Genomic DNA, 25167 nt, shown 5'->3' with positions numbered 1-25167 from the left:
GGCCCGTAGTGTGTCGGCAGCAGGGCGGCGGTGGGCCCGAAGTGTGTCGGCAGCAGGGCGGCGGTGGGCCCGAAGTGTGTCGGCAGCAGGGTGGCGGTGGGCCCGAAGTGTGTCGGCAGCAGGGCGGCGGTGGGCCCGAAGTGTGTCGGCAGCAAGGCGGCGGTGGGCCCGTAGTGTGTCGGCAGCAGGGCGGCGGTGGCCAGGTTAGCTGGAAATGCGCGCAGCCCGATCTCTGGTCCGGTTAGCTGGAAATGCGCGCAGCCGAAGTGAAGTGAAGTGATGACAATGAAGGGGGCGCGCAGAGTCAGCACAGTCACGATTATTAGAACGAGGCTGTGTATAGGGGCTTTCAACCTAGCAGTATTTGGTTTGCAAGAAACACAGGCCTTGATTCGTCGATGAAAGTTAGGCATCTAGGTGATAAGATACGCCAAATATCACTTACTCACGCAACTGGATATGATTTTGGCTGCTGATTTGTCGACAAATCTTTGTCAGTGTCAGTGACGAAAAGAAGTGGATGCTACCTGAAACGTCTGACCGTTTCCAAAATCATATCCAGTTGCTTGAGTAACTGCTATTTGGCGCACTTAAGAAATGAAGTCTCTCAAAGCCGAAGAGTAATGTGATAACAGACGTAACGTATTTCCTTCCTGCATCCATGTTCTTCTGCTAAGCACAGCAGCCAATTTTTACGACTAATGTTTTACTCCACAGGATTCTGGTATATAGTTCCTCATTCACCAAAGTCACGGTGAAGCTCTGGAACATTAATTGCAATTAATTGCAAATTGATACATGTATCATCGAGGGGACGCTTCATGTGTGGTCCATTCTATTCTTCGGGTCTCTATATATGTCTTTGTTATTCTTATAAATGTTATTTCTAACATTTTTACTCATAGCAAGCAGGCACGTACCAACGATATGCTGCGTTGCAAGCCGGAACCCGACTGTACCTACCTGGTGGGAAAGTTTCCATCTGTTCCTCAGTAAATCAGATTATGAATCATGTAGGGTGATCTACAGCCTGATTTAGAGCGTGTCCTGGTTTCTCCAGGGGTGTTCAGAGCGACTGTATGAACGCCGTGCAGCTTCCATTATCGCATTATCGTCGGACAAAAGGACAGGCAGCTTCTCTGTCGTGATTGGATGTGGTCATGGCAACGGTTTCCATCAGCCTGGAGCTGGCATCAACTTGTCATTTACGTGACCAAGTCCCACCTGTGTAAATTAAAATGCCACCTACACAGTAAATAGTAAATGTTTTTGCAGAAAGATGGCCGCGTGTTACTAACATTTCCTTTCCGGGAATGTTTCCACCTGTGGCTCTTGCCTTGCCCCCATGAGAAGGCAGTAAATAACCCCCATGAGAAGGCAGCAAATAACCCATGTACTTGCAGAAAGATAAACCCCGGTCCAATTACAACACGACCCCTGAGCGACATTTACACAGGTGTCAATGACTTCTCCGCCCCCGCACTTCTTTGTGAAAAAGCCTCTTTCGCGCCGCCAATTACATCGCGCATCGCCATGACTTACAAACAACGGGAGTTTTCTGCGGAGTTTTCTAAGGCGGATCGTGCCTGATTCTCAAGGTGCGGGCGAGAGATAGCGGCGCGTTCAGAGCTGCTGTGATGTGCAGACTTGGTCTCGGAGATTTATGTTGCTACAAGCCTTTCTATCGATCTCAGCCCTCTGCATCTGCTGTTGTTTTGGCTGTGCCAGTCGGTAGTTGATCATCAGAGAATGGCTGGAGGGGACCCGCTGTGCGGGCCTCAGTCTGCACATTTCAGAACGCGTGGATTGGTAAAAATGTCTAGATCTGGGTATCAAGGAGGTAGTTGCTTTACGGCCGCAAAGCGATTTTACATGGATTAAACTTGCCGTATGATATACACATGAGCGCAGAGAGCTGGAAAAGAACATGGTTGATCTAAAAACCATCAAAAACATTCGAACGGGGTCCGTTTGGACGCCTGGTGCGTATATCCTTAAATGTCATATGAACATTTTTTATCCGAAAAATTCCTGTTGATCCTCCAAGATCAATGCTGACGCCACGCGTGAATTGGTCACGTGTCCAGGGCGATTGGGTCGGGCTGAGGAAGACTGAGAGAACCATTCCAAAATTCCGGTGAGTACATTTTTGAGTTGGAGAACAGTTTTTTCTTCATAGTGTATTTTACCGAATCAGATGGCCTTTATAAACTGCTAACAAAGAGCTGGAATTCTTCACACAAACATGTCAAGATATTCCTCTCACATTGCTGAAGCCATGTATGAACAATGATCACCGCAAAATGTGAAAAGAAGATGTAATTGAGCAAAACGATCGGATGGAAATATGCTCGATCGTCCTCTGAAAAATCAGAAAAAAACTGCTCTTTTAAATTCATGTTTAAGACATCAATGATATGCTAAACATTATGATACATGTCAGCCTGTTGCATTGTTCGTCATGGGAAGACAATCTAAAGAACTGTATTTTCCTTCTGTGTTTGGAGGGTAACTACTATGCCGCAAGACACACCCGTACAAAACGCTGCGGAGCTTGCAGCACTGGTCAGTACCGGTCAGTACTGGTCCGTTATGGTCAGTTCTGAACAGTACTGGCCAGTAATGGTCACTACTGGTCAGTACTGGTCACTACCGATCACTACTGGTCAGTACTGGTCACTACCGATCAGTATTGGTTAGTACCGGTCAGTACCGGTCAGTGCCGGTCCGTTATGGTCAGTAATGATCACTACTGGTCATTACTGGTCAGTACCGGTCAGTACCGGTCAGTACCGGATCAGTACCGGTCAATAATGGTCAGTACTGGTCAGTAATGGTTATTGCAGAACCCAACAATTTCATGCAAGGGTTCTTCAATAACCCGCTCAGCACAAACCTGAAGCGCAGGGGATTCTTCTCAAAGCATAATACACATTAAAAAAAATTTCTAGAATAGAGATTGTAACAGTTGTGATTTCTCGTTATAGCTATGGCGATGTCTGTGTCGAAATCAAAATGCCCCTGACATGATGTGACGCGCCAGTTACGGCCCCACCACGCCCCTGACATGACGTCACGCTCCAGTTACGGCCCCACCACGCCCCTGACATGATGTAACGCTCCTGTTACGGCCTCACCACGCGACCTTCTGGCCCCGGGAAAGCTTCTACCAGACCAGGCAGACGTCAGGCTTGACGGCTGCAGCCTTGTCCCAAGATGCCGGTAAGAAGAGACGTTACTGAAAGCCAGAGGGCCGACACTGAGTGCTCGATGCGTCAGCCGTGATGCGCCAGGGGAAAGCAGGCACTTTTTAAGATATTGGCGCGGAAGGTGTTTGATTTGACGCTGCAATAGTTTGGCATTTCACAGCGCAGTGGTTTGAGATTTGACACTGCAGTGTATCACACCGGCCTACCCCGCTTGATATCATATAGGATCTTATCTGCAAGTTACGCCGGTCCACCCGGTGACCATCCCGCCAAATTATCGTACAGTCCCTTGCTGGATCTTATGCAAGTTACGCTGGTCGACCCCCCACCCCAGGAAAATATCGTACAGCCCCTTGCAGGATCTTATCTGGGATGCAATATTTCGCCGGACCATCGGCGGGTCGCTGCGCGCAGCTGAGGAAAATCACCCAATTTTGTACCGAGATCTCGCGCGGAGATACGTCTCCATGGAAACTCCTCCCAGTGCGCAGACTCGCGCTGATAAGCAGCCGTGGATAATTTGTAACGACCGTTCGCGGGGATGAAAACGCAGATCTGAGCAGTCCACAAAACGTGAACACGCACAACGGAACGTGACGTGAATAAAACAAGTTCCGGCCCGTTTTAACATTATTAAAAGAAGTGAAATGCATGAAATGCCGAATGCAAGTATGGCCAGCCCGCGGTTGCCCGGCCCGTGTTTTGCAGAAGGAGTTTCAATGGAAGAATTCACACCAGTCGAAAGCTAATTAGTGGGCCGTGTGCTATCTGTGCCTGTGGCGGCGGCGCGAGTTGCTTCCCCGGCCGAAGGATTAGCGCCAGGAGCGCGGTGGTCTGGCACCCAGGCTAGAAAAGACCGATGATTTGGTAGCATCACGTGGGAACGCGTAATGTCGTTCTCTCTGGGAAAACCTACTGTCTGCATGTCCAGTGCGCCGTATTCGGGCAACAGCGGCTTCTACCGGGAAGCTATGGTACTGCACGTTCCTTATCGGCAGGTACGGGACTGTCTTCTGCGAATCTCCAAGCAGATGCCATAACCTCTGTCTCTAAAGAGTGCCCCTCCCCACACCACACCACATTACATTAACAAAAGAACTAGACAAAAACGTTCAATAAAATACAAATGGTTTGATATTATATGTCTTCTACATCTGGCTGCAACACGGAAATGAAGTCAGTCTCGCAGAGCTAGAAGCGTACATGAAACAAACTCAATTTACCGTCACTAACTGGTGTTAACTTTCAGAGTTGGTGATTTCTATGTCTGCAACACGAAAGTTGACTAGGCTACACAGTTACGCGTTGGCATAAAAGTCCGTGTAGTTTATGTACATAACCTTCAAACAGCCAAATACTGCTGTAAAACCTTCGTCTAACTGCTCTTATTTTACTACTTTCTACGATCGCAGTCGGTCCTTTCCGGTTGCTCTCCGAGAATTGCCGAGGGATGTTCGGCGGTGCTCGGCAAGTCTCGTGACTTGGCTTGTAATGGTGGAAGGTGGTGGGGTCGGTACCAAAGCTGTTAACGTGTATGCAGTGAGTTCGGCCCTTCGCAGCCCCTTTCAGTCCCCCCGCGCGGTTGTGTTTTCGCCCTAAACGGTCCCTAAAGCTCCCAGGAACATGTCGGCACCACGAAAGCTCAGCAACCCGCACGAAATTCCGACCCGCAGGATCCTGATCAGCGACCCGACCGACCTGCCCCTCGACTACGGCACCACTCCGGGGGGAACCATCTTCTCCACCACGCCGGGAGGTTCGTTCGTTTGTTAGTTTATATCGTCCTGTTTTGTTTACCATGACCTATCTGCATGTATACGTGCAGACTTCCACACTCAGGCAGTCCCATATTTTCCTTGTTTCTCATGACGTGGACGTCCTGTGGCCATGTGACTTTGTTTTGATGACTGCGCAAGTGGGTTCGCGACCTCCGCCTGACGCTCACGCCATATTCCCGCGCCCCAGCCGCCACACAGGGCCCGCACAGGTCACACACGGCCATGTCACACACAGCACCGGCCACACACGGCCCGTCGCCTCCTCTGTAGCAGCGGCTCGCGCTTCTGAGACACAAACCGTTTCTTTTCTGCAGCACTGAAATAAATGATGTAATATGTCGACCCGACGCCATGTTGGCATGACGTAGGACTAGTATAGGAGGATGGGAGGGGGGCATCGAGAGGGGGAGGGGGGGGGGGGGGGATAACTTCGGTTCTCACTGAGCTGAATCCACATACTAATTATCATCATTAGTCATTTCAGTCACGGAAAGGCCTTTGTGTGTGTGTGAGCATGTGTGTTTGTGTGTGTGTGTATGTTTGTGTGTGTGTGTATGTGTGAGTGTGTACATGTGTGTGTGAGCATGTATGTGTGTGTGTATGTGTATGTGTGACTCTGTGAGTGTGTGTGTGTGAATATATGACACGTCCACTGACCCTTAACCTTCAAATTACCTTTATCTGTCACTTTAAAAAACGGTGTGTCGGTATAAATCTAGCTCTGTTATGCAGATTCTTTCATTTGCCTTGCATAAACAATAAAGTATATGACCTAAAATTTGCACAAAAGATTGCATGTTGCAGCAACAGGTTAACCAGTTTTCCGGCTTGTTTTCATGTCATTACTCAAGCCATGGGAGGGCGGTAGCAGTCAGAATTTTGAGGAATCTTACTTTACGTAAGAACAAATTGATAAACTGTCCATCATTGACAACAAACATGCCTTGAATTGTCGCCTCTTTGAAGTACAGCACGACTTTGCTACCCTTATCAGCAGCCTTTCAAACACATCCCGCTACACAGCAAGGCAGATCGCAACGACCATACCAACAGCCCCCACGTGGGGACGACCATACCAACAGCCCCCACGTGGGGACGACCATACCAACAGCCCCCACGTGGGGACGACCATACCAACAGCCCCCACGTGGGGACGACCATACCAACAGCCCCCACGTGGAGACGACCATACCAACAGCCCCCGCGTGGGGACGACCATACCAACAGCCCCCACGTGGAGACGACCATACCAACAGCCCCCACGTGGGGACGACCATACCAACAGCCCCCACGTGGGGACGACCATACCAACAGCCCCCACGTGGAGACGACCATACCAACAGCCCCCACGTGGGGACGACCATACCAACAGCCCCCACGTGGGGACGACCATACCAACAGCCCCCACGTGGGGACGACCATACCAACAGCCCCCACGTGGGGACGACCATACCAACAGCCCCCACGTGGGGACGACCATACCAACAGCCCCCACGTGGGGACGACCATACCAACAGCCCCCACGTGGAGACGACCATACCAACAGCCCCCACGTGGGGACGACCATACCAACAGCCCCCACGTGGGGACGACCATACCAACAGCCCCCACGTGGGGACGACCATACCAACAGCCCCCACGTGGAGACGACCATACCAACAGCCCCCACGTGGGGACGACCATACCAACAGCCCCCGCGTGGGGACGACCATACCAACAGCCCCCACGTGGGGACGACCATACCAACAGCCCCCACGTGGGGACGACCATACCAACAGCCCCCACGTGGGGACGACCATACCAACAGCCCCCACGTGGGGACGACCATACCAACAGCCCCCACGTGGGGACGACCATACCAACAGCCCCCACGTGGGGACGACCATACCAACAGCCCCCACGTGGGGACGACCATACCAACAGCCCCCACGTGGAGACGACCATACCAACAGCCCCCACGTGGGGACGACCATACCAACAGCCCCCGCGTGGGGACGACCATACCAACAGCCCCCACGTGGGGACGACCATACCAACAGCCCCCGCGTGGGGACGACCATACCAACAGCCCCCGCGTGGGGACGACCATACCAACAGCCCCCGCGTGGGGACGACCATACCAACAGCCCCCACGTGGGGACGACCATACCAACAGCCCCCGCGTGGGGACGACCATACCAACAGCCCCCACGTGGGGACGACCATACCAACAGCCCCCACGTGGGGGACGTACTTTGGAAAACCTCTAGCCTTATGTGCTAGGAGCCATTTTGTACAAAACTGTTTTTATCATCATTGGCAGACATTGGATCAAACGTTGAAAAGAACGTCATAACCGCGTAGTGGAACAGGGGGTAGGACTTGCCGCTGGTTGATGTGTTTAAGGGACATGTTTTGATGGCTGCAATCTGACAGTTTACTGGCATGCCTATCGTGACTGTTGTTGCCTGTGATAATCTTGTGTCAGTGCCTACTGATTGATACGAAGCTGGTGTGGTGGATATGAAAATCATTGGTGAACAGCCTTGCTGTATCATTGTGACGGTTCAAAGTTCCGCTCAGAGTAGAATCCCAAGGGACATGCTATCAGTTACACTCTTTTAAAATTTTCGAGGCGTTATTTTCTCGCTACAGCACAGAAAGTGGACAAACAAAACGTGTAGTGATGACGGGGAAAACAGTGTAAACAACGCATGCAACATTTCTCGGAATGCTCAAAAGCCTGCTTGTTTATTCATGGTTCAGTGCTGCATATGCAGGAGTGGGATGGATAAAGGTTGACAGACGTTAACGTGAGAACTATGTATTATATTTTTTTTGGGTTTAATCATACTGGTCACTTGAGCAACAAAATCGTCAGATTTTTCTCTGCGTAGAGCTGAGAATACTTATCGATGTTGTTGTGCCCATCGTAATCTTATACAGTATACCGCAAGCTTCTGGCTCGGTTTGAACTTAGAATTTTCAAAACTCTTACGTGGTGCATGGCGTCAAAAAAAAGTTAGATTTCTCAGAAATTACTACAGTCAAACCTACCCAAGGCGACCACACGGCGGACCGAGCAAAAACGGTCGCGATGGACAGGTGGTCGCCATGAAGAGGATTCTACTCACATGTTTCCAGGTCGAGGTTTTCAAATACAGTACGTAAATGGATGGAAAATTATGTGAATTTAGACAGCATGACCCCCACCAGGTTCAATTCTGATTGACAGGAAGATCCTAAAAAAATTGCATTTTCCGTTATCGATGTAATAATTGTATACCGCTACAATGTGTACAATTTTTCGTCATAATTTTTACTACAAAACAATAGTTGCCACGATGATCTCGCAGCGCCCTCCCGCATTCACACGTTACATTAAATAGTACACACACACACGCACATCATCGAAGTTTTAAGGACTAAGACAGATCCCTAGAAAACGCCTGCTGGTCTCAGCCTTTTTTGGGGCGCCGACCGCTGGATGAAAAGGTAAAAAAGTTTTCGATCTGACAACTGAAGATGAAACGGAACGGTGTAATTTCGTCGTGCCGCGCCGCCAAGCTCTGTGCGACCGCATCGAAAGGTATGAGTCAGTGCAGCAGAACGCACAGCGTCCAATAAAGGTTTGTGAGATTCATGTAAATAAAAAGAAAATAAGAATATTAATTTTCATCAATGACTAGAGTATTTGTAAATGTTCATACACAAAAGCATCGTGTTTTAGAAAGGTCAGCGGTACACCAAATCCGGGCCGCGCCAAAATGCCCAAATCCAAGATGGCGTCGGGACCAAGGACAACATTTCTCGCCCGATGTTTTGCCCGCCGCGAAGTCATTTTTCGGCGGAATTTAGTAAGACACAGACACATTTTTATTGAAAATACAAGAAATAGATAGTAATTTCTGTGAAATCTTACTTTTTGACGCCATGCACTACGTATTCGTTTTGAAAATTGAGTTTAAACCGAACTGAGTTTGCTGTAAACTATAAGATTACGATAGGCACAACAACATCACAAACATTTCTCTTTACAATGTTTATAGGGGGAACGTTCTATTTAAACACTTCATGGAGAAATCGATGATATAACATAGCTATTCCATACATTTTTGTCCTTATTTTGTCCTTTAAAGTCTTGAAAACATTTCCGTGAAATCCGACTGCAAAATGATCTGATGTCACCACACGCTTGAAAATTAGGCGGCCGCCATGGGCAGGGATTGTGCTCTGTGCGGTCCAAATTCGTGGCGGTCGCGGTCGCGTTGGACGGGTGGTCGCCTTGGGCAGGCAGCTTAATGCTTGTGCCAATGGGGAAAATTTTCGGGACCGAGAAAAAGCGGTCGCCATGGCCAGGTGGTCGCGTTGAAAAGGTGGTCGCCTAGGCAGGTTTGACTGTATCCATTTCTTGTATTTTCAACAAAAATTTGTCTGTGTCTTACTAAATTCTGTCTAAAAATGACTTCGCAGCAGGCAAAACATTGGGCGAGACATGCTGTTGGTCGCCGACGCCATGTTGGTTTTGGCTGGGATTGGCAAACCGCTGAACTTTCTAAAACATGGCGTTTCTGTGTATGAACATTTAGAATACAGTCAAACCTGTATTAGCGGTCACCTGGACATAGCAGCCACCTGGCCATAGTGGTCATTTTTTGTCGGTCCCTTGGATTTTTCCCATTGATGATAAGCATTAAGAATTAGTCTATAGCGGTCACCTGTCCAATGTGGTCGCGGTCACACGATTTTGGGTCCGGCCACAACGCCAACACTGCCGATTACGGTCACGGCACGTGGTCAGCCTGCAATCACAGCGCGGCCGGCGTACCTTGTTTACAACAGCGGCCGTAACTCCGAGCCGTGCCAGCCCACGCCTGGTTCACAATCTTTTGATTTCCGCGCTGAGTCGCCAAAATGTGGACTCAACTAGGACCCTTCATGTGTTTGAATAAAGAAAACATTAAAGAATTTTGTAGTTTGACGCGAAGTATTTCCATAATTGTGTCTTTGAAAGTTTTAATTTTTGCGTGGCTGTTAACACTCGTCTCAGTTCCGCAGCACATCGCCATTTTCTGAGCAGTCGGACGGCGAAATTACGGCCGCAGCTTTTTAACAGAAGACCCGTTCGTGTATCTGGCTTGTTAGCTTCTTGAAAATGTACTAATCCGGGCTGAATTTCCGTTTTCCGTGGGTACAGCTGAGGATATAACTCAGATTTCCGCATTTTTCCAAGATGGCGTCACAGCATGGCCAACAGAGGTCAAAAGAGTTCAGCGGATGATACGACTATTATATAGGTTAAATGCGGTAAACGTATCTTGTTATATCAATAATAGCAATTTCATTATCAAAACCTTCAAAAATGAATTGATTTAGATATCCAATGATGTAATATTTAAATTATACTGAAGTTATGAAAGAAATAAACATAAACGGGCCCAACTCTCCAACAAGCACCACACACAAGGGATAATGGTAGAAGCTGAACCCAAGCTGTAAAACAAAGGGAACTCGCCACGATGTTTTGCTTGAAAACCGGGCGAAAAACGAACAATTAGTGGCAACTAAGGAACAATCCTTTGTTTCCAAATGTTGTTATTTAAATTGGCGGCATTTGATTGCAACATTATTTGTTTTACATCGCTGATTTCGTTCGTTGTCAGTGACACAGGAATCAAACTTCCAAGAAAAATGGCGATCTCTTTTGAAGTCTTCAGATGCGATACCGGAGCACTACTTGTCAGGTCTGTCCAAGGTCTGTCGTTTTCGATTTCGCTGGGTAATTGCGAAGAGTACGGGGCAGCTGGCTAATTTTGCCGTGGGAACTGGTAAACTGAACATCCATGTCAACTAAATTGAAGACCACTTGCAGTTATAATGTGTTTGTGTGGTCATTGCAAATTATTTATTTCTTGTTTAACTGTATAACAAAAATAAGGAAACAAAAAATTGAACTGTAGATGTTGTAAGCACCTGTGCAGTGTGTCTGTAAATAAATACTCTATGTCTCAGTATAAACTTAAAGTCTTGTGTCACTTATTGCTCGAGTCGACCTTTCCTCCATATAGTGGTCACCTGGCCATAGTGGCCAAATTGAGTCAGTCCCTTGAGTGACCACTATAGACAGGTTTGACTGTACTCCCATTATTTATGAAAATTGAGACTCTTATTTTCTTTTTATTGCCATGAATCTCTAACCTTTATTGGGCGCTGCTTGCTTGTGATCGCCATACATTCTGCTGCACTCATCCCTTTTGATGCAGTCGTCAGCGTTCTGTTTTCATCCTTCAGTTGTCAGATCGAAAAGTTTACGTCCCTTTACCTATTGATATCCAGCGGTCGGCGCCCAAAAGAAGGCTGGGGTCGGCAGGTTTTTGCTAGGGCTTTTTCCTACGCCTAGACTTAGATTTTATTTCAAAAATGTGTGCATGTGCGTGTACTATCTGGCTAACGTGTGAATGCGGGAGGGTGCTGCAAGATCATTGAGGCAGACATTGTTTTGCTGTTTTATGATTATATTCAAAATCATGCTGGAAATTTGTACACGATATAACGGTACACAAACATTACAACGATAACAGAAAAACAATTTTTGTAGGATCTTTCGATCAGTCTTTCTGATACTTGGCAAGATAAGCAATTGTTGATGATGATATTAATATAAAGATATAACAGATCAATGATTTTTGATGATGATACTAACTTGCCCCCCTCCCCCATGTACTGGTATCATCTACGATCACGCCTTCCTGATGCAGATATTAGCAGATATTACTGTAGCTGATGTTAGCAGATATTACTGTAGCTGATGTTGGCACATATTACTGTAGCTGATGTTAGCACATATTACTGTAGCTGATGTTAGCACATATTACTGTAGCAGATGTAATTGTTGGCAGATATTACTGTAGCTGATGTTAGCGGATATTACTGTAGCTGATGTTAGCAGATATTACTGTAGCTGATGTTAGCAGATATTACTGTAGCTGATTGATGATGACACTAGCTTTTCCGTCCCCAGGGACCCGCATCATCTACGATCGCGCCTTCCTGATGCAGATGCGAAATTCTCCCCACGCCAAAACTCCGCCCCGCAACCTTCCCAAGATTCCCGGTGTGACAAGCCCCGCCGACGCCGAGCAGACAAAGCAAAACCGAGTTAACGGAGAAAACAACCATGACAAGCCTCACGGTGAGTAAACAACAACATAAGTATCAACGTAAATATGCACATAAACATAAACATCAGCACCAACATATAATCATCAATATAAACATAAACATAAACATGACAAGCCTCACGGTGAGTAAACAACAACACAAATATCAACGTAAAAATGAATATGAACATAAACATAAACATCAGCACTAACATATAATCATCAATATAAACATAAACATAAACATGACAAGCCTCACGGTGAGTAAACAACGACACAAATATCAACGTAAAAATGAATATGAACATAAACATAAACATCAGCACTAACATATAATCATCAATATAAACATAAACATAAACATGACAAGCCTCACAATGAGTAAACAACAACATAAATATCAACGTAAATATGAATATGAACATAAACATAAACATCAGCACTAACATATAATCATCAATATAAACATAAACATAAACATGACAAGCCTCACGGTGAGTAAACAACGACACAAATATCAACGTAAAAATGAATATGAACATAAACATAAACATCAGCACTAACATATAATCATCAATATAAACATAAACATAAACATGACAAGCCTCACAATGAGTAAACAACAACATAAATATCAACGTAAATATGAATATGAACATAAACATAAACATCAGCACTAACATATAATCATCAATATAAACATAAACATGACAAGCCTCACAGTGAGTAAATGTATAGTGCTTCTAGTACTTGAACTGACGGTGAACCGAGAGGGACAAAACAGAAAAAAACGTCAGCCCGATGCGACCGGCCAAAACTGTAGTGGGGAGGGTGGCACATGGCGCCGAGTTTTCGGCGGCCACCAACTATTACTAGCAACCACCACAGCGCTCTTTGTGTCTGGCTGGGGTTGTCGCCGGCGGGCAGTACAAATGATCTTGATCGGCTGGGGTTGTCGCCATCGGGCATTACAAATGATCTAGATCGGCTGGGGTTGTCGCCGGCGGGCATTACAAATGATCTAGATCGGCTGGGGTTGTCGCCGGCGGGCTGTACAAATGATCTAGATCGGCCTCGTCGCTCACTTTCGCTGATCTTCTTGAGTTTTTGCAAAATTCTAAGCTCTGTCTATATATCTTTATACCGATTTTTGTCCATCAAAAATGACGGGTTGGGACAAATTTTTGTCCGTCATGAGCGGCAAAATTTTAGCTGACCTGTTGCTCATTTTACACCTGATGTGAGGATTCTTAGCTGACCTGTTGCTTATTTTACAACTGATGTGAGGATTCTTAGCTGACCTGTTGCTCATTTTACACCTGATGTGAGGATTCTTAGCTGACCTGTTGCTTATTTTACAACTGATGTGAGGATTCTTAGCTGACCTGTTGCTTATTTTACAACTGATGTGAGGATTCTTAGCTGACCTGTTGCTTATTTTACAACTGATGTGAGGATTCTTAGCTGACCTGTTGCTTATTTTACAACTGATGTGAGGATTCTTAGCTGACCTGTTGCTTATTTTACAACTGATGTGAGGATTCTTAGCTGACCTGTTGCTTATTTTACAACTGATGTGAGGATTCTTAGCTGACCTGTTGCTTATTTTACAACTGATGTGAGGATTCTTAGCTGACCTGTTGCTTATTTTACAACTGATGTGAGGATTCTTAGCTGACCTGTTGCTTATTTTACAACTGATGTGAGGATTCTTAGCTGACCTGTTGCTTATTTTACAACTGATGTGAGGATTCTTAGCTGACCTGTTGCTTATTTTACAACTGATGTGAGGATTCTTTGCTGACCTGTTGCTTATTTTACACCTTTTGTATCTCTGTTCAGATGCTGATGAACCCCAGTTTGAGATGGACATCTAGAGTCCCAGAGTGCCCTGCAGCGTGAAAGTTAAAGTGGACGTGGCAACACCTTGTGGGAGAAGTGAAAGTGACACGACCTTCAGCATCTCTGGGAATAAGAAATGACCTTAGCTGTCAGTTAACCCTGCATTTCTGTAACCAGGTGCAATAAGGGACCGACCAGGATTGATCAGGAGGGGAGGGTTGGTGTTAGCAAGGGACCGACCAGGATTGAACGGGAGGGAGGGTTAGTATTAATAAGGGATTGACCAGGAATGGTCAGGAGGGGAGGCTTGGTTGGAGATTCTCTGTGCAAATAACATTTTTCAGATCAACGGTGCAAATTTTGTTAGATTTTGTTCATGGTCCGTAAGTGCATATTTTTCCCATTCCCCTCTTCGATCTTTCCTGGCCTGCCCCTCTCCAGTAAAAAACGTTTGTGTTTCCTTCGGACCCTGCCGTCAGGTTGTGTTTAAACAGCAGTTTGGAACTGGGCAGAGGCCTTAATTTGCCCCTTTATTTGAAACAAACTTACAGGTTAGAAGTAAGATGCTGACTTTGTACAACTAATGGTGATGTAATCAATAAAAGGTACTCATGCCAAAAGGTCCAGTTTTCCTGAACACTAACTGAACAGAAGCTTCCTGTTTAACAGATTCAAGAGGGTCTACATGTGGTTTTCCTTCACACGTGTGCGGATGACAGGCTCTATGAAAACCATTCTTGTATTCTATGATACTTTTACTCATGGTCTGACTCTAGAAAGAAAGAAAAACCATCTACAGTAATTTCCTGGAGTCCAGATATGGAGTTGTCAATGATTCTCATCACTGGCCTCCGGGAAAACTTCCAAAAATGAAATTTCCAGGAGATCTCATCACTGGCCTCCAGGAAAACAAGTATGGAATTTTCCTGGAAATCTCAACACTGGCCTCCAGAAGAACTTCCAAATATGGAATTTTCCAGGAGATCTCATCACTGGGCTCCAAAAAATCTTGCAAATATGGAATATTCCTGGAGATCTCATCACTGGGCTAAAAAAACTTCCAAATGTGGAATTTTCCTGGAGATCTCATCACTGGGCTAAAAAAACTTCCAAATATGGAATTTTCCTGGAGATCTCATCACTGGGCTAAAAAAACTTCCAAATGTGGAATTTTCCTGGAGATCTCATCACTGGGCTAAAAAAACTTCCAAATATGGACTTTTCCTGGAGATCTCATCACTGACCTCCAGGAAAACATCTCTTTAAGAAGAAAAAGTTGTTTTTTTACTTCTAATGTGGATGGTTTTAGAAATTAAATGTGTTAAGACTACTCCATTGTGAGCTCTTGTTAAGAGAGATGGTTTCTTTCAGCTATGTCTGGTCAAAGAAAGCTTATTTGGCATGTTTGCTGCCGGAAGTCAATTTCACAAGCTTGAAAAGGCACTTGAGTAATATGATAGGACCCAAGGACGTCTGAATCCGTCCGTGTCTGAAATACGAAAGAGCGGCTGACGTGAAGTTCCCTCATCCTCATTATTGATGAGTCGCTCCTTTGAAAGACGTCAAAAGTTTTATAGATTTAATCATGTTGCCGCCGAGACGTACTGGGCAAAATGTCCACGGTTCCTCTGCGCACAACGTTCCTACATGTATTGTGTCCTTTTCATCCGTGTCCTCCTTATAAATTTGCCATATGCCTACATAAAAATCAAGCCATGGAAACAGCACCTTTGTACTTGCATTCTGGGTGAAGAAAGAACATGTTGATCAGGCATGGTTGGCTTCTGTAAGGTCGCAGCAAGTACATGTTATGGATGCTGTCCTCGGAAAGCTCCACATCTAATGCGAGTGAGAAAAAACAAGGTTGGCAAAAAAGAACAAGATGCCTCTATACATAAACCTTGTAACAAGAGTTAATGCGATATAATATGACATGACAACCAACAAGGCATTTATTCCTGTATTCAATAATACATCAAACAGAATAAGACGAGCATTTCTATCACAAAGGAATAATAACACTAGAGCGCATCTTCATGTCTGTATCTGTAAATTGGTAGCTTTGTTAAAAACGTTTTCTGACTGCCAATAAGATAATGATAAGTGCCAATAAAAATGCCTTTAAAACTGTTCCCAGAGATAGGTATATGCAAAAGGAATGAAATACAACAGCTCATTGTATCAAAGTAAAAGAAGAAGAAAACATAGAATTTGACAAAGGCGACCATTGATAACAAAGGCAGTTTGCCGTGCCGTACGGCTATTGCGTACTAGTCGGCAATGACGTTACAGTCTTGGAAAAAGTTGGACGTTTTGCGATAGAACTGATAGAAGTTTACGGTGTAGCAAAGAGGCCCAGAAATGGGATTGATGACAGCTGATACAAATAGTTAAAGTGAATGTTTAAAAGCGTGGTGAGGAGTTCAGCACACACAGATGGAGGCAACTGGAAGCAGCGAACGCGTCGGTGAAGAAGTTAAGATAAACACCTTAGCTTACATGTGGATGACAAATGAACGATTTGAAGTGAGCTTGATGCAAAAGTGCACATCGCCGGTACGATAAACATCTTACATGTGGATGACAAATGAACGATTTGAAGTGAGCTTGATGCAAAAGTGCACATCTTACATGTGGATGACAAATGAACGATTTGAAGTGAGCTTGATGCAAAAGTGCACATCTTACATGTGGATGACAAATGAACGATTTGAAGTGAGCTTGATGCAAAAGTGCACATTTTACATGTGGATGACAAATGAACGATTGGAAGTGAGCTTGATGCAAAAGTGCACATCTTACACGTGGATGACAAATGAACGATTGGAAGTGAGCTTGATGCAAAAGTGCACATCTTACATGTGGATGACAAATGAACGGTTGGAAGTGAGCTTGATGTAAAAGTGCACATCGACGGATTAAGACAAACACTGCAAATCACAAAATGTTTCTCGTCCATCATAACATTCTACGTTTACTTACTAATAGGCTACGTGTCATCTTACATATGTTTATTTATTTATTGGTGTGACTGACATGCAAATACATAAAACCAAGGTTATCATTAACGGTGAAACGTGCGAGAGAATACATATGGTTTCACAATAAACAGATACTGGCAAAGGCAATACAATGATACAAAAAGAAAGGAAGGAACTCTCCGCGGGTCAGGCCGGGAAGGGGATTCTACAGTTGGAGCCATCCCGCTGTAGCTGTGGAAGGAGGCTTTCTGTCTTCCTGCACGTTTGGCGATAGACAGGTTGTTTCCGTTTCTGAGAGGATACCTGGATGCAATGGCGGATGACCTGGTAGTTGGTAAAAGGTTGTGCGGGTGCCCCGGGCCCTCCTGTCACCCGATCCCCCTCTGCCGTGAAGGCCTGAATGGCCGCTTATATTGCTACCGAAAATCGGCCCGCCACAGTAGTTTCGCGTTACTGACACAGTAGTTTCGCGTTACTGAGCACACAGACCTGCCCGTGGCTGCCTGGTAACTGCCGCCCTTAGGTGCTTACAGTGTAAACTCTGCCCCGGGCCCACCCTGGCATTGTGGACGGGAGACGCAAAAGGGCCCTTCTGACAGATGTTGACGGTAAACTTGGCTTTCCAACTGCAGCGGGCCCGTCACGGCCGACCAACCCGATGTTTGTTAACGATGACTTCAGTCCCGATCCGAACAGAGCGGCGGAAGACATGACTCTGTACGGGCAGAGGCGGAAGGTGCCCCCGAAGGACTGCTCTCCCGTGCCGGTAAACCCTAACCCGCCAGGCTGGGTGCACCCTAAACCCTTCCCGGCCCGAAGTCTGGACCTGGGGCCGCACCAGGGGTTCCGGAGGAAGCCGGACGGTCCCCCCGGCGCGACTCCAACCTTCCCGCCGCCGTCTCCCTCCCCGCAGCGCGGCGTGCCCGGCCGACCCATCGCCAGAATCGGCCCCGACGGCAGGGTGACGCTCATCTACCCGGCGGACCCGCTGCACCGCCACCTGCACACCCAGCTGAGCCCGGCCGTGCGGGAGGGCATATCGCACCACTGGAGCATCCCCAACGTCGGGCGGCGCGCCCTGCACCACCCCCCGCCCAGGCTGTACCTGCGGGCCGGCAGGCAGGCCACGGTCTCCCGGGGCAGGCAGCAGGTCTCCAGCTTCGTGGCCAGGAAACCCGTGCACTCCGCACGCGTCGACGGGTAGGTTCGTGTGTTTGTGTGTGTGAGAGAGAGAGAGTGTGTGCGCGTGTCTGAGTGTGCTTGTGTGTGTGTGTGTGCGCGTGTATGTGTGAGAGAGAAAGTGTGTGTGTCTCTATGTGTGTGTTTGTAAGTTTCCGTGTGTGAGTGTGTGTTTGTGAGTGTGTGTGAGTGTGAGTTTGTATGTGTGCGTGTTTGTGAGTGTGTGTGTGTGAGAGAGATAGAGAGAGTGTGTGTGTCTGTGTGTAAGTTTGTTTGTATGTCTGTGTAAGTTTGTATATCTGTGTGTGTAAGTTTGTATGTCTGTGTGTGAGTGTGCGTGCGTGTGTGTGTGTAAGTTTGTGTGTGTGTGTGTGTGTGTGATCATCATCATCAATAATGTCAAACATCATGAGAAATACCCTATTCAAATAAGGGTAAATGGCATGATTATCAGAATCTCGGTTACAAGATCGTCACTAGGTGAAACTTATGGAAATGTAGGCCTTAGCCACTGACGGAAGGTACTGGATGCTACCTGAAGCGTCTATTTCTATTTCTTTGATCTATATTCACTTTAAGATACTGTTGGGTGTCACCGTAAACAACTTTGCAAAATATAAACAAAGAATATACATGGCGGAGATCCGAAAGTCTTTCCCTAATCCTAGTTCAGAAACCCTCAGCTATTACATCCGCACTTGCAGATGACGTAGAGCTTTTTGCCAAGAGTCCATCCTTACTACCACAGGTATAAGTAAAGAAACGAGCCCAGTCGTACAAGCTCGTGTAAAATGTGTGTAAGAATAGAGCTATTTGCTATGAGCCCATCCGTACTAGCATATCTAAAATCAAAGCTACGTGCTAAGTGATGAGCCCTTTTGAACTTGCAGGAGGATCAATGAAGCAGCACAGTCTAGAGGACGGCACACTCCCGACGCCTCCATCGCTATCCCCACCGGCTAGCACTTCCGACGCCACCGGCTGACACTCCCGACGCCTCCATCGCTATCCCCACCGGCTGACACTCCCGACACCACCGGCTGACACTCCCGACGCCTCCATCGCTATCCCCACCGGCTAGCACTTCCGACACCACCGGCTGACACTCCCGACGCCTCCATCGCTATCCCCACCGGCTGACACTTCCGACACCACCGGCTGACACTCCCGACGCCTCCATCGCTATCCCCAACGGCTAGCACTCCCGACACCACCGGCTGACACTCCCGACGCCTCCATCGCTATCCCCACCGGCTAGCACTCCCGACACCACCGGCTAACACTCCCGACACCACCGGCTGACACTCCCGACGCCTCCATCGCTATCCCCACCGGCTGACACTCCCGACACCACCGGCTGACACTCCCGACGCCTCCATCGCTATCCCCACCGGCTAGCACTCCCGACACCACCGGCTGCCACTTCCGACGCCTCCATCGCTATCCCCACCGGCTAGCACTCCCGACACCACCGGCTAACACTCCCGACACCACCGGCTGACACTCCCGACGCCTCCATCGCTATCCCCACCGGCTAGCACTGCCGACACCACCGGCTGACACTCCCGACGCCTCCATCGCTATCCCCACCGGCTAGCACTCCCGACACCACCGGCTAACACTCCCGACACCACCGGCTGACACTCCCGACGCCTCCATCGCTATCCCCACCGGCTAGCACTGCCGACACCACCGGCTGACACTCCCGACGCCTCCATCGCTATCCCCACCGGCTAGCACTTCCGACACCACCGGCTGACACTCCCGACGCCTCCATCGCTATCCCCACCGGCTGACACTTCCGACACCACCGGCTGACACTCCCGACGCCTCCATCGCTATCCCCACCGGCTAGCACTGCCGACACCACCGGCTGACACTCCCGACGCCTCCATCGCTATCCCCACCGGCTAACACTCCCGACGCCACCGGTTGCCACTTCCGACACCACCGGGTAACACTCCCGACGCCTCCATCGCTATCCCCACCGGCTGACACTCCCGACACCACCGGCTAACACTCCCGACACCACCGGCGGACACTCCCGACGCCTCCATCGCTATCCCCACCGGCTAGCACTGCCGACACCACCGGCTGACACTCCCGACGCCTCCATCGCTATCCCCACCGGCTAGCACTCCCGACACCACCGGCTGCCACTTCCGACGCCTCCATCGCTATCCCCACCGGCTAGCACTCCCGACACCACCGGCTGACACTCCCGACGCCTCCATCGCTATCCCCACCGGCTAGCACTCCCGACACCACCGGCTGCCACTTCCGACGCCTCCATCGCTATCCCCACCGGCTAGCACTCCCGACACCACCGGCTGACACTCCCGACGCCTCCATCGCTATCCCCACCGGCTAGCACTGCCGACACCACCGGGTAACACTCCCGACGCCTCCATCGCTATCCCCACCGGCTGACACTCCCGACGCCACCGGTTGCCACTCCCGACACCACCGGTTAGCACTCCCGACGCCTCCATCGCTATCCCCAACGGCTAACACTCCCGACACCACCGGTTGCCACTTCCGACACCACCGGTTGCCACTTCCGACACCACCGGTTAACACTCCCGACGCCTCCATCGCTATCCCCACCGGCTGACACTCCCGACACCGCCGGCTAACACTGCCGACACTTCAGGTTTCTACTGAGACCGTCTCTTTTCATTGAAACGACATCGATCATCGATGCAAGGAGGCACTTTGTAACTAGAAGATGCTCGGCAACGTTGTAACAAAAATGTATTGAAATTTGGCAACTTACAGATATTGTTAAATGTTGTAACGTAAACCTAGATAGTGGAGAGGATCTGTATATAGTGTTAATTGTTGCTGTCAATGTTCAATAAGTTACGAGATGGAAATTGACGCAAAGAAATGTAAATACTGATCAACAGTCAGACAATTTTCTGTTTTTCTATTGTATTTATTTATTTTTACTTATTGGTTTGGCTGTTCAGCACACACAGTCAGGGCTGCCCAACTAGCCTGTGGCTATTACAAAGGGCTAGCCCTAACTGACAAGGACAAGATAGTACATTGGAATTTTGATTTTGACATGGATAGTATAACAAGCTATAACAATACGTGCGTCTACATGAAAACTGCTACATATAAATGATTCAAAACAATGTCTGTAATGGTATCTACATCGTTCAGGGTCGGTACGTACACATGTGGGTCGCCTAAACAGTCCCAGGGTTTCTATTGTATGAATGATAAACCATCCTCTCAAAGTTTAACTTACTAGAAGAAACTTAACCCTAGCTTTTACTGTAACCCTAGGGACTGCGTTTACCGCAATTTAGAAGTTAGGGTTAATGACTCCCACAAAAAGACCATATCTGAAAACGGTTGGCAGTTTGGAAATGCTTGCCAAGAGACCTCTAACATTCACCCAAGTTAAAGTGCTTATGAAACCAAAATACAAAATGTTCTTATTATCTGTAATAGGAATAGTACAATTCAATGAATATAAACGTTTAAAACAAATACACACCCTTCTGATAATATTCAACATTGAACCATTAAAAACCATACTTCCATGGATCCAGCTCTTCATTCTTTTCTGAACTTCTTACCAGGTAATCACATTATATTAATCAGTGACTTTACCCCCCCCCCCCCCTTTGACTTCACAATAAACATTGCAGCCGGTTCGGAACCTTATACCACGGCTTGCTTGTGAAAATTATTTGATGAGCAAACAGGACTTAATTAATTCCGAGCCGCAGTGCAAAGTTCCAAACCGGCTGCCATGTTCATTGTGACGTCATGGTTAGTAAAGTCACTGATTAATGTAATTACCTGGTGGGAAGAATCAAAAGCTGGAGGTATGATGTTTTGATGGTTCGATGTTCAATAACATCCGAAGTTGGTATATTTTGTACAAATATCATTATGGTTAATGTAATTTCAGGAAGTTCTTATAATTAATTTTGGTGTCTTATATAAGCTTCCTAGAATAGACTCTTACCCGTACCCTCGCAATTGCGGTTATGGAAATTTAGAAGTAAGCGTTTACAATAAATCCCCAACAAAACAAGATATTTGAAACCGACTTTCAGCCTACCCTTACAGAACTAAGAGGACCTTAGCTATAGAGTGTTTTCTTTTCTGTAAACATTCGAATTCGTAACAGGTCCAGATATGAAGGTATGCCCTAAAGCGCCAAATAACCCTTATTATGATATTGCTAGATGTCGACCAATCAGAAGGCTTCATTTACGGGTCATTATTTTTTCCATATAGACAGTATTTTTACCGGACACTAATCTTCATCCAAAAAAAACAGTTTTTCGAACGCCCCCATTGGTTAATTGAGATGCCCTTTAAATGGGATTTTTTTTATTCCATTTCATTTCAAGAGATTCGTTGATATAGAGACGACCGGCGGTCGGGCCGGTACCTTGGGCGATACGGAGTACACCGTCTTGTATTTCAATTATGTCAAAACACACATTTCAATCCGAAATGCACCAGAAATTGAAAGAGTTTTGTGTCCCCAAACAAATAAGATTGTAATAGTATCGATGTCCGGTATTCGAATTTTCGACAGCGGCACAACCGGCGCACTCGAAATGCATGCTAAATATTCTATGCAAGCCCTTGTGATAAAAGTAGAACCCCGTGTAGTAAATATAGAATACAACACCGTATCACCCGAGGTTCCAGCCTGACCGCGGGTAGGATTGCCCGACGGGCGATCAGACCCGCGGGAGGGCTGGGACAGAGGGTGAGGCGGAATACACCGTGTTGTATCTTATTTATGTCATACCCACCCGAGAAAACACATATTTCAATGCGGAATGCGCCAGAAGTTGAGGAAGTTTTGTGTCCTCGAACATAAAACTGTAACAACATTGATTCCAACCTCCGAATCCGGTATTCGAATTTTCAACGGCAGCGCAAGCGGCGCGCTCGAAATGCATTCTAAATATTGTATTGAAGCCGGTATGATACAATTTAGAACCCTGTGTGATACGGAAAGTTATCACACGGTCCGGAACACCTGTATCGAATGTTTTTGCGGCCCAGGTATGACTGAATACTAACTGCTATACGGACCATGGCTATATGATAATAACGTTAATGACCCACTGTCTTTACTTATCACACCGTGTAGACCTCAGGGCGGGTCATTAACACTATATTATATATATGCAAACTGCATGTGTTGAACACCTGATCAAAATCAGACGACGCAAAAGCGGCGTCCAGCGATTTTGGTTCAAAGTGCAGCTTGAAAAATAGGGAAAAAGGCCTGGAGGTCGTTGACCTTGGTTAGAACGCCCCCTTCCCGACAGAAGCGTACTATGTCCCAACTGGACAATGAAGCTTCGCTACGCGAGTAGAGAGGGACCTTAGAGGGCTGTTTCATTTTCTGTAAACATTCGTAAACGGTCTAGGTATGCAGTTTTACATTAAAGCGGCAAATAATCTGCATCGTGAAAATCAGATAACGCAATAGCGGCCTCCAGCGATTTAGGTTCAAACTGCAGCTTGAAAAATAGGAACGAAAGGCCTAGAGATCGTTGACCTTGGTTGGAACGCCACCTCCCCGCTTGACTTATGTCGAGTGCCAGTCTTCCTCCGCCACTCGAACCACTCTGCCAGCCCAGAAACGCCTGTCTTCCATTGCCCTCTCCAGAGACTCAGAGGGTAGGCCTGTGTCCTTCTGCAGTACATCCATGCGGGTGAGAGGCTGCCTTCCTGGCTTTCTCCCCGCAGAAGCGTTTTTATACCCCGAACTGGACAATGCAGCCCGCAAACCGAGAGGAGAGGCACCTTTGCGGCGGGCTGTTTTATTTTCTGTTAACATTCGTAACCGATCTAGGTGTGCAGTTTTACCTTAAAAGGGCGAAAACCCCGCATTCTATATGCAGACCGCATTTGTTGAACTCCAACGTCAAAATCAGACAACGCAATAGCGGCCTCCAGCGATTTAAGTTCAAAGTGCAGATTGAGAAATTGAAGTGAAAGTCCTAGAGGTTCATCAGTCTTATACTAGTTCCTTACTTTGACTGAATAAGATAAAAGGTCACGAATGATAACGAATATATTTCAATAAGAAGACTCTGTAAAGATGTATCTAATTAATTACATCCAACATTCTTGGCCAATCAGAGACGCCCCTGCCTAACTACCTCATGTAATATTCAATTTTTTCCCGCCGAAATGACGTCATGTTGGCCGGCGCCAGGTGCAGCATTCTTCATGTACATCATTTCCTCGTGAATGGCATGTCGACAAATTCAAACTTTCGACACTCCAAAACTTGCAATTTTCTCACGTTTTCGCGAAATGTTGTTCGCAAAAATTGCGAAGAAGGGCTTCTGGAATACCGTGGGCGAGGATAGCCGCATGAAGTTTGAGAAAGACCTTGGATGGGCGGGCCGATGGCAACGGATTGAAAACTCAGTGATGCACAGCCATAATGTTACAGGTAGGCTTCTGGAAAATCCTTCTTAGCATTTTTGACGAAAAAACAAAGCGTTTCATGTATCATAACAATACAATGTGGCCAGGAAAATGTGCTTTTTAATCATGCACCGCTTGTGTTTTGTATCTTGTGCCCTATTTTCGATAATGGCAATAGCAAAGTTCCTGAATGTGTGGGGGAAATAAAAGGCGGGATTTTGCAACTGGGAAATACGTTGAAATGCGGGCGTGGAAAAATTGTGCTAAATGGTTACCGCAGAAATTTCAGGCTTAGGCATTGAGACTTATCTGTGAACAAGTGTTGTATGGTAGAAACACATTCAACAGAAACATCAAATGTAACGTTACATATGTATTTATGGACGTTCTCCATATTTTTTTTCTCGGCGTCACAGCCGTACACACTACAACCAGTCTCCTGGCACCTGGAGCTAAAGTCCATTATGGTACAGTCTTCTATTGTTTATTGTATGGCAAGGTAGTCGAACATTTTCCACCACGGCTGGCTTTTTGCTATGTTGTTGTTTGTGGTAGAGTAGACTGTATGAAAATACATGTATCGCCATTCATTGTAGGAGAAACGCGC

At 46.9% G+C, this 25167-nt stretch overlaps 1 protein-coding gene across 2 annotated transcripts; it reads left to right on the top strand.

Annotated features, from left to right (window-relative positions):
- The first annotated feature begins 4677 nt into the window (after positions 1–4677).
- Positions 4678–19549, top strand: LOC136448171 (eukaryotic translation initiation factor 4E-binding protein 2-like). 2 transcript variants are annotated; one of them, XM_066447350.1, is made up of 3 exons: positions 4678–4965; positions 11988–12158; positions 13969–14590. In XM_066447350.1, the coding sequence occupies exons 1-3, from the start codon at positions 4833–4835 to the stop codon at positions 14001–14003; spliced, it is 339 nt and encodes a 112-aa protein (XP_066303447.1). In that variant the 5' UTR covers positions 4678–4832; the 3' UTR covers positions 14004–14590. The 2 variants fall into 2 exon arrangements, with proteins under 2 accessions (XP_066303447.1, XP_066303446.1); XM_066447349.1 differs by lacking the exons at positions 4678–4965; positions 11988–12158 and adding exons at positions 12576–12620; positions 19019–19549 and having other exon boundaries at positions 13969–18149.
- Positions 19550–25167: the final 5618 nt, after the last annotated feature.

The sequence above is a fragment of the Branchiostoma lanceolatum genome, chromosome 14 (genome assembly GCF_035083965.1).
Source record: "Branchiostoma lanceolatum isolate klBraLanc5 chromosome 14, klBraLanc5.hap2, whole genome shotgun sequence".
Taxonomy (NCBI): domain Eukaryota; kingdom Metazoa; phylum Chordata; class Leptocardii; order Amphioxiformes; family Branchiostomatidae; genus Branchiostoma; species Branchiostoma lanceolatum.
This window is presented reverse-complemented; position numbering and strand designations above follow the sequence as displayed.

Bases quoted from the DNA above. Each gene is read 5' to 3' on its own strand.
- LOC136448171 (XM_066447349.1), top strand. From the start codon at position 17,608: ATGTTTGTTAACGATGACTTCAGTCCCGATCCGAACAGAGCGGCGGAA. The intron at 18,150-19,018 runs GTAGGTTCGTGT...TTGAACTTGCAG, and splicing joins CACTCCGCACGCGTCGACGG to GAGGATCAATGAAGCAGCAC.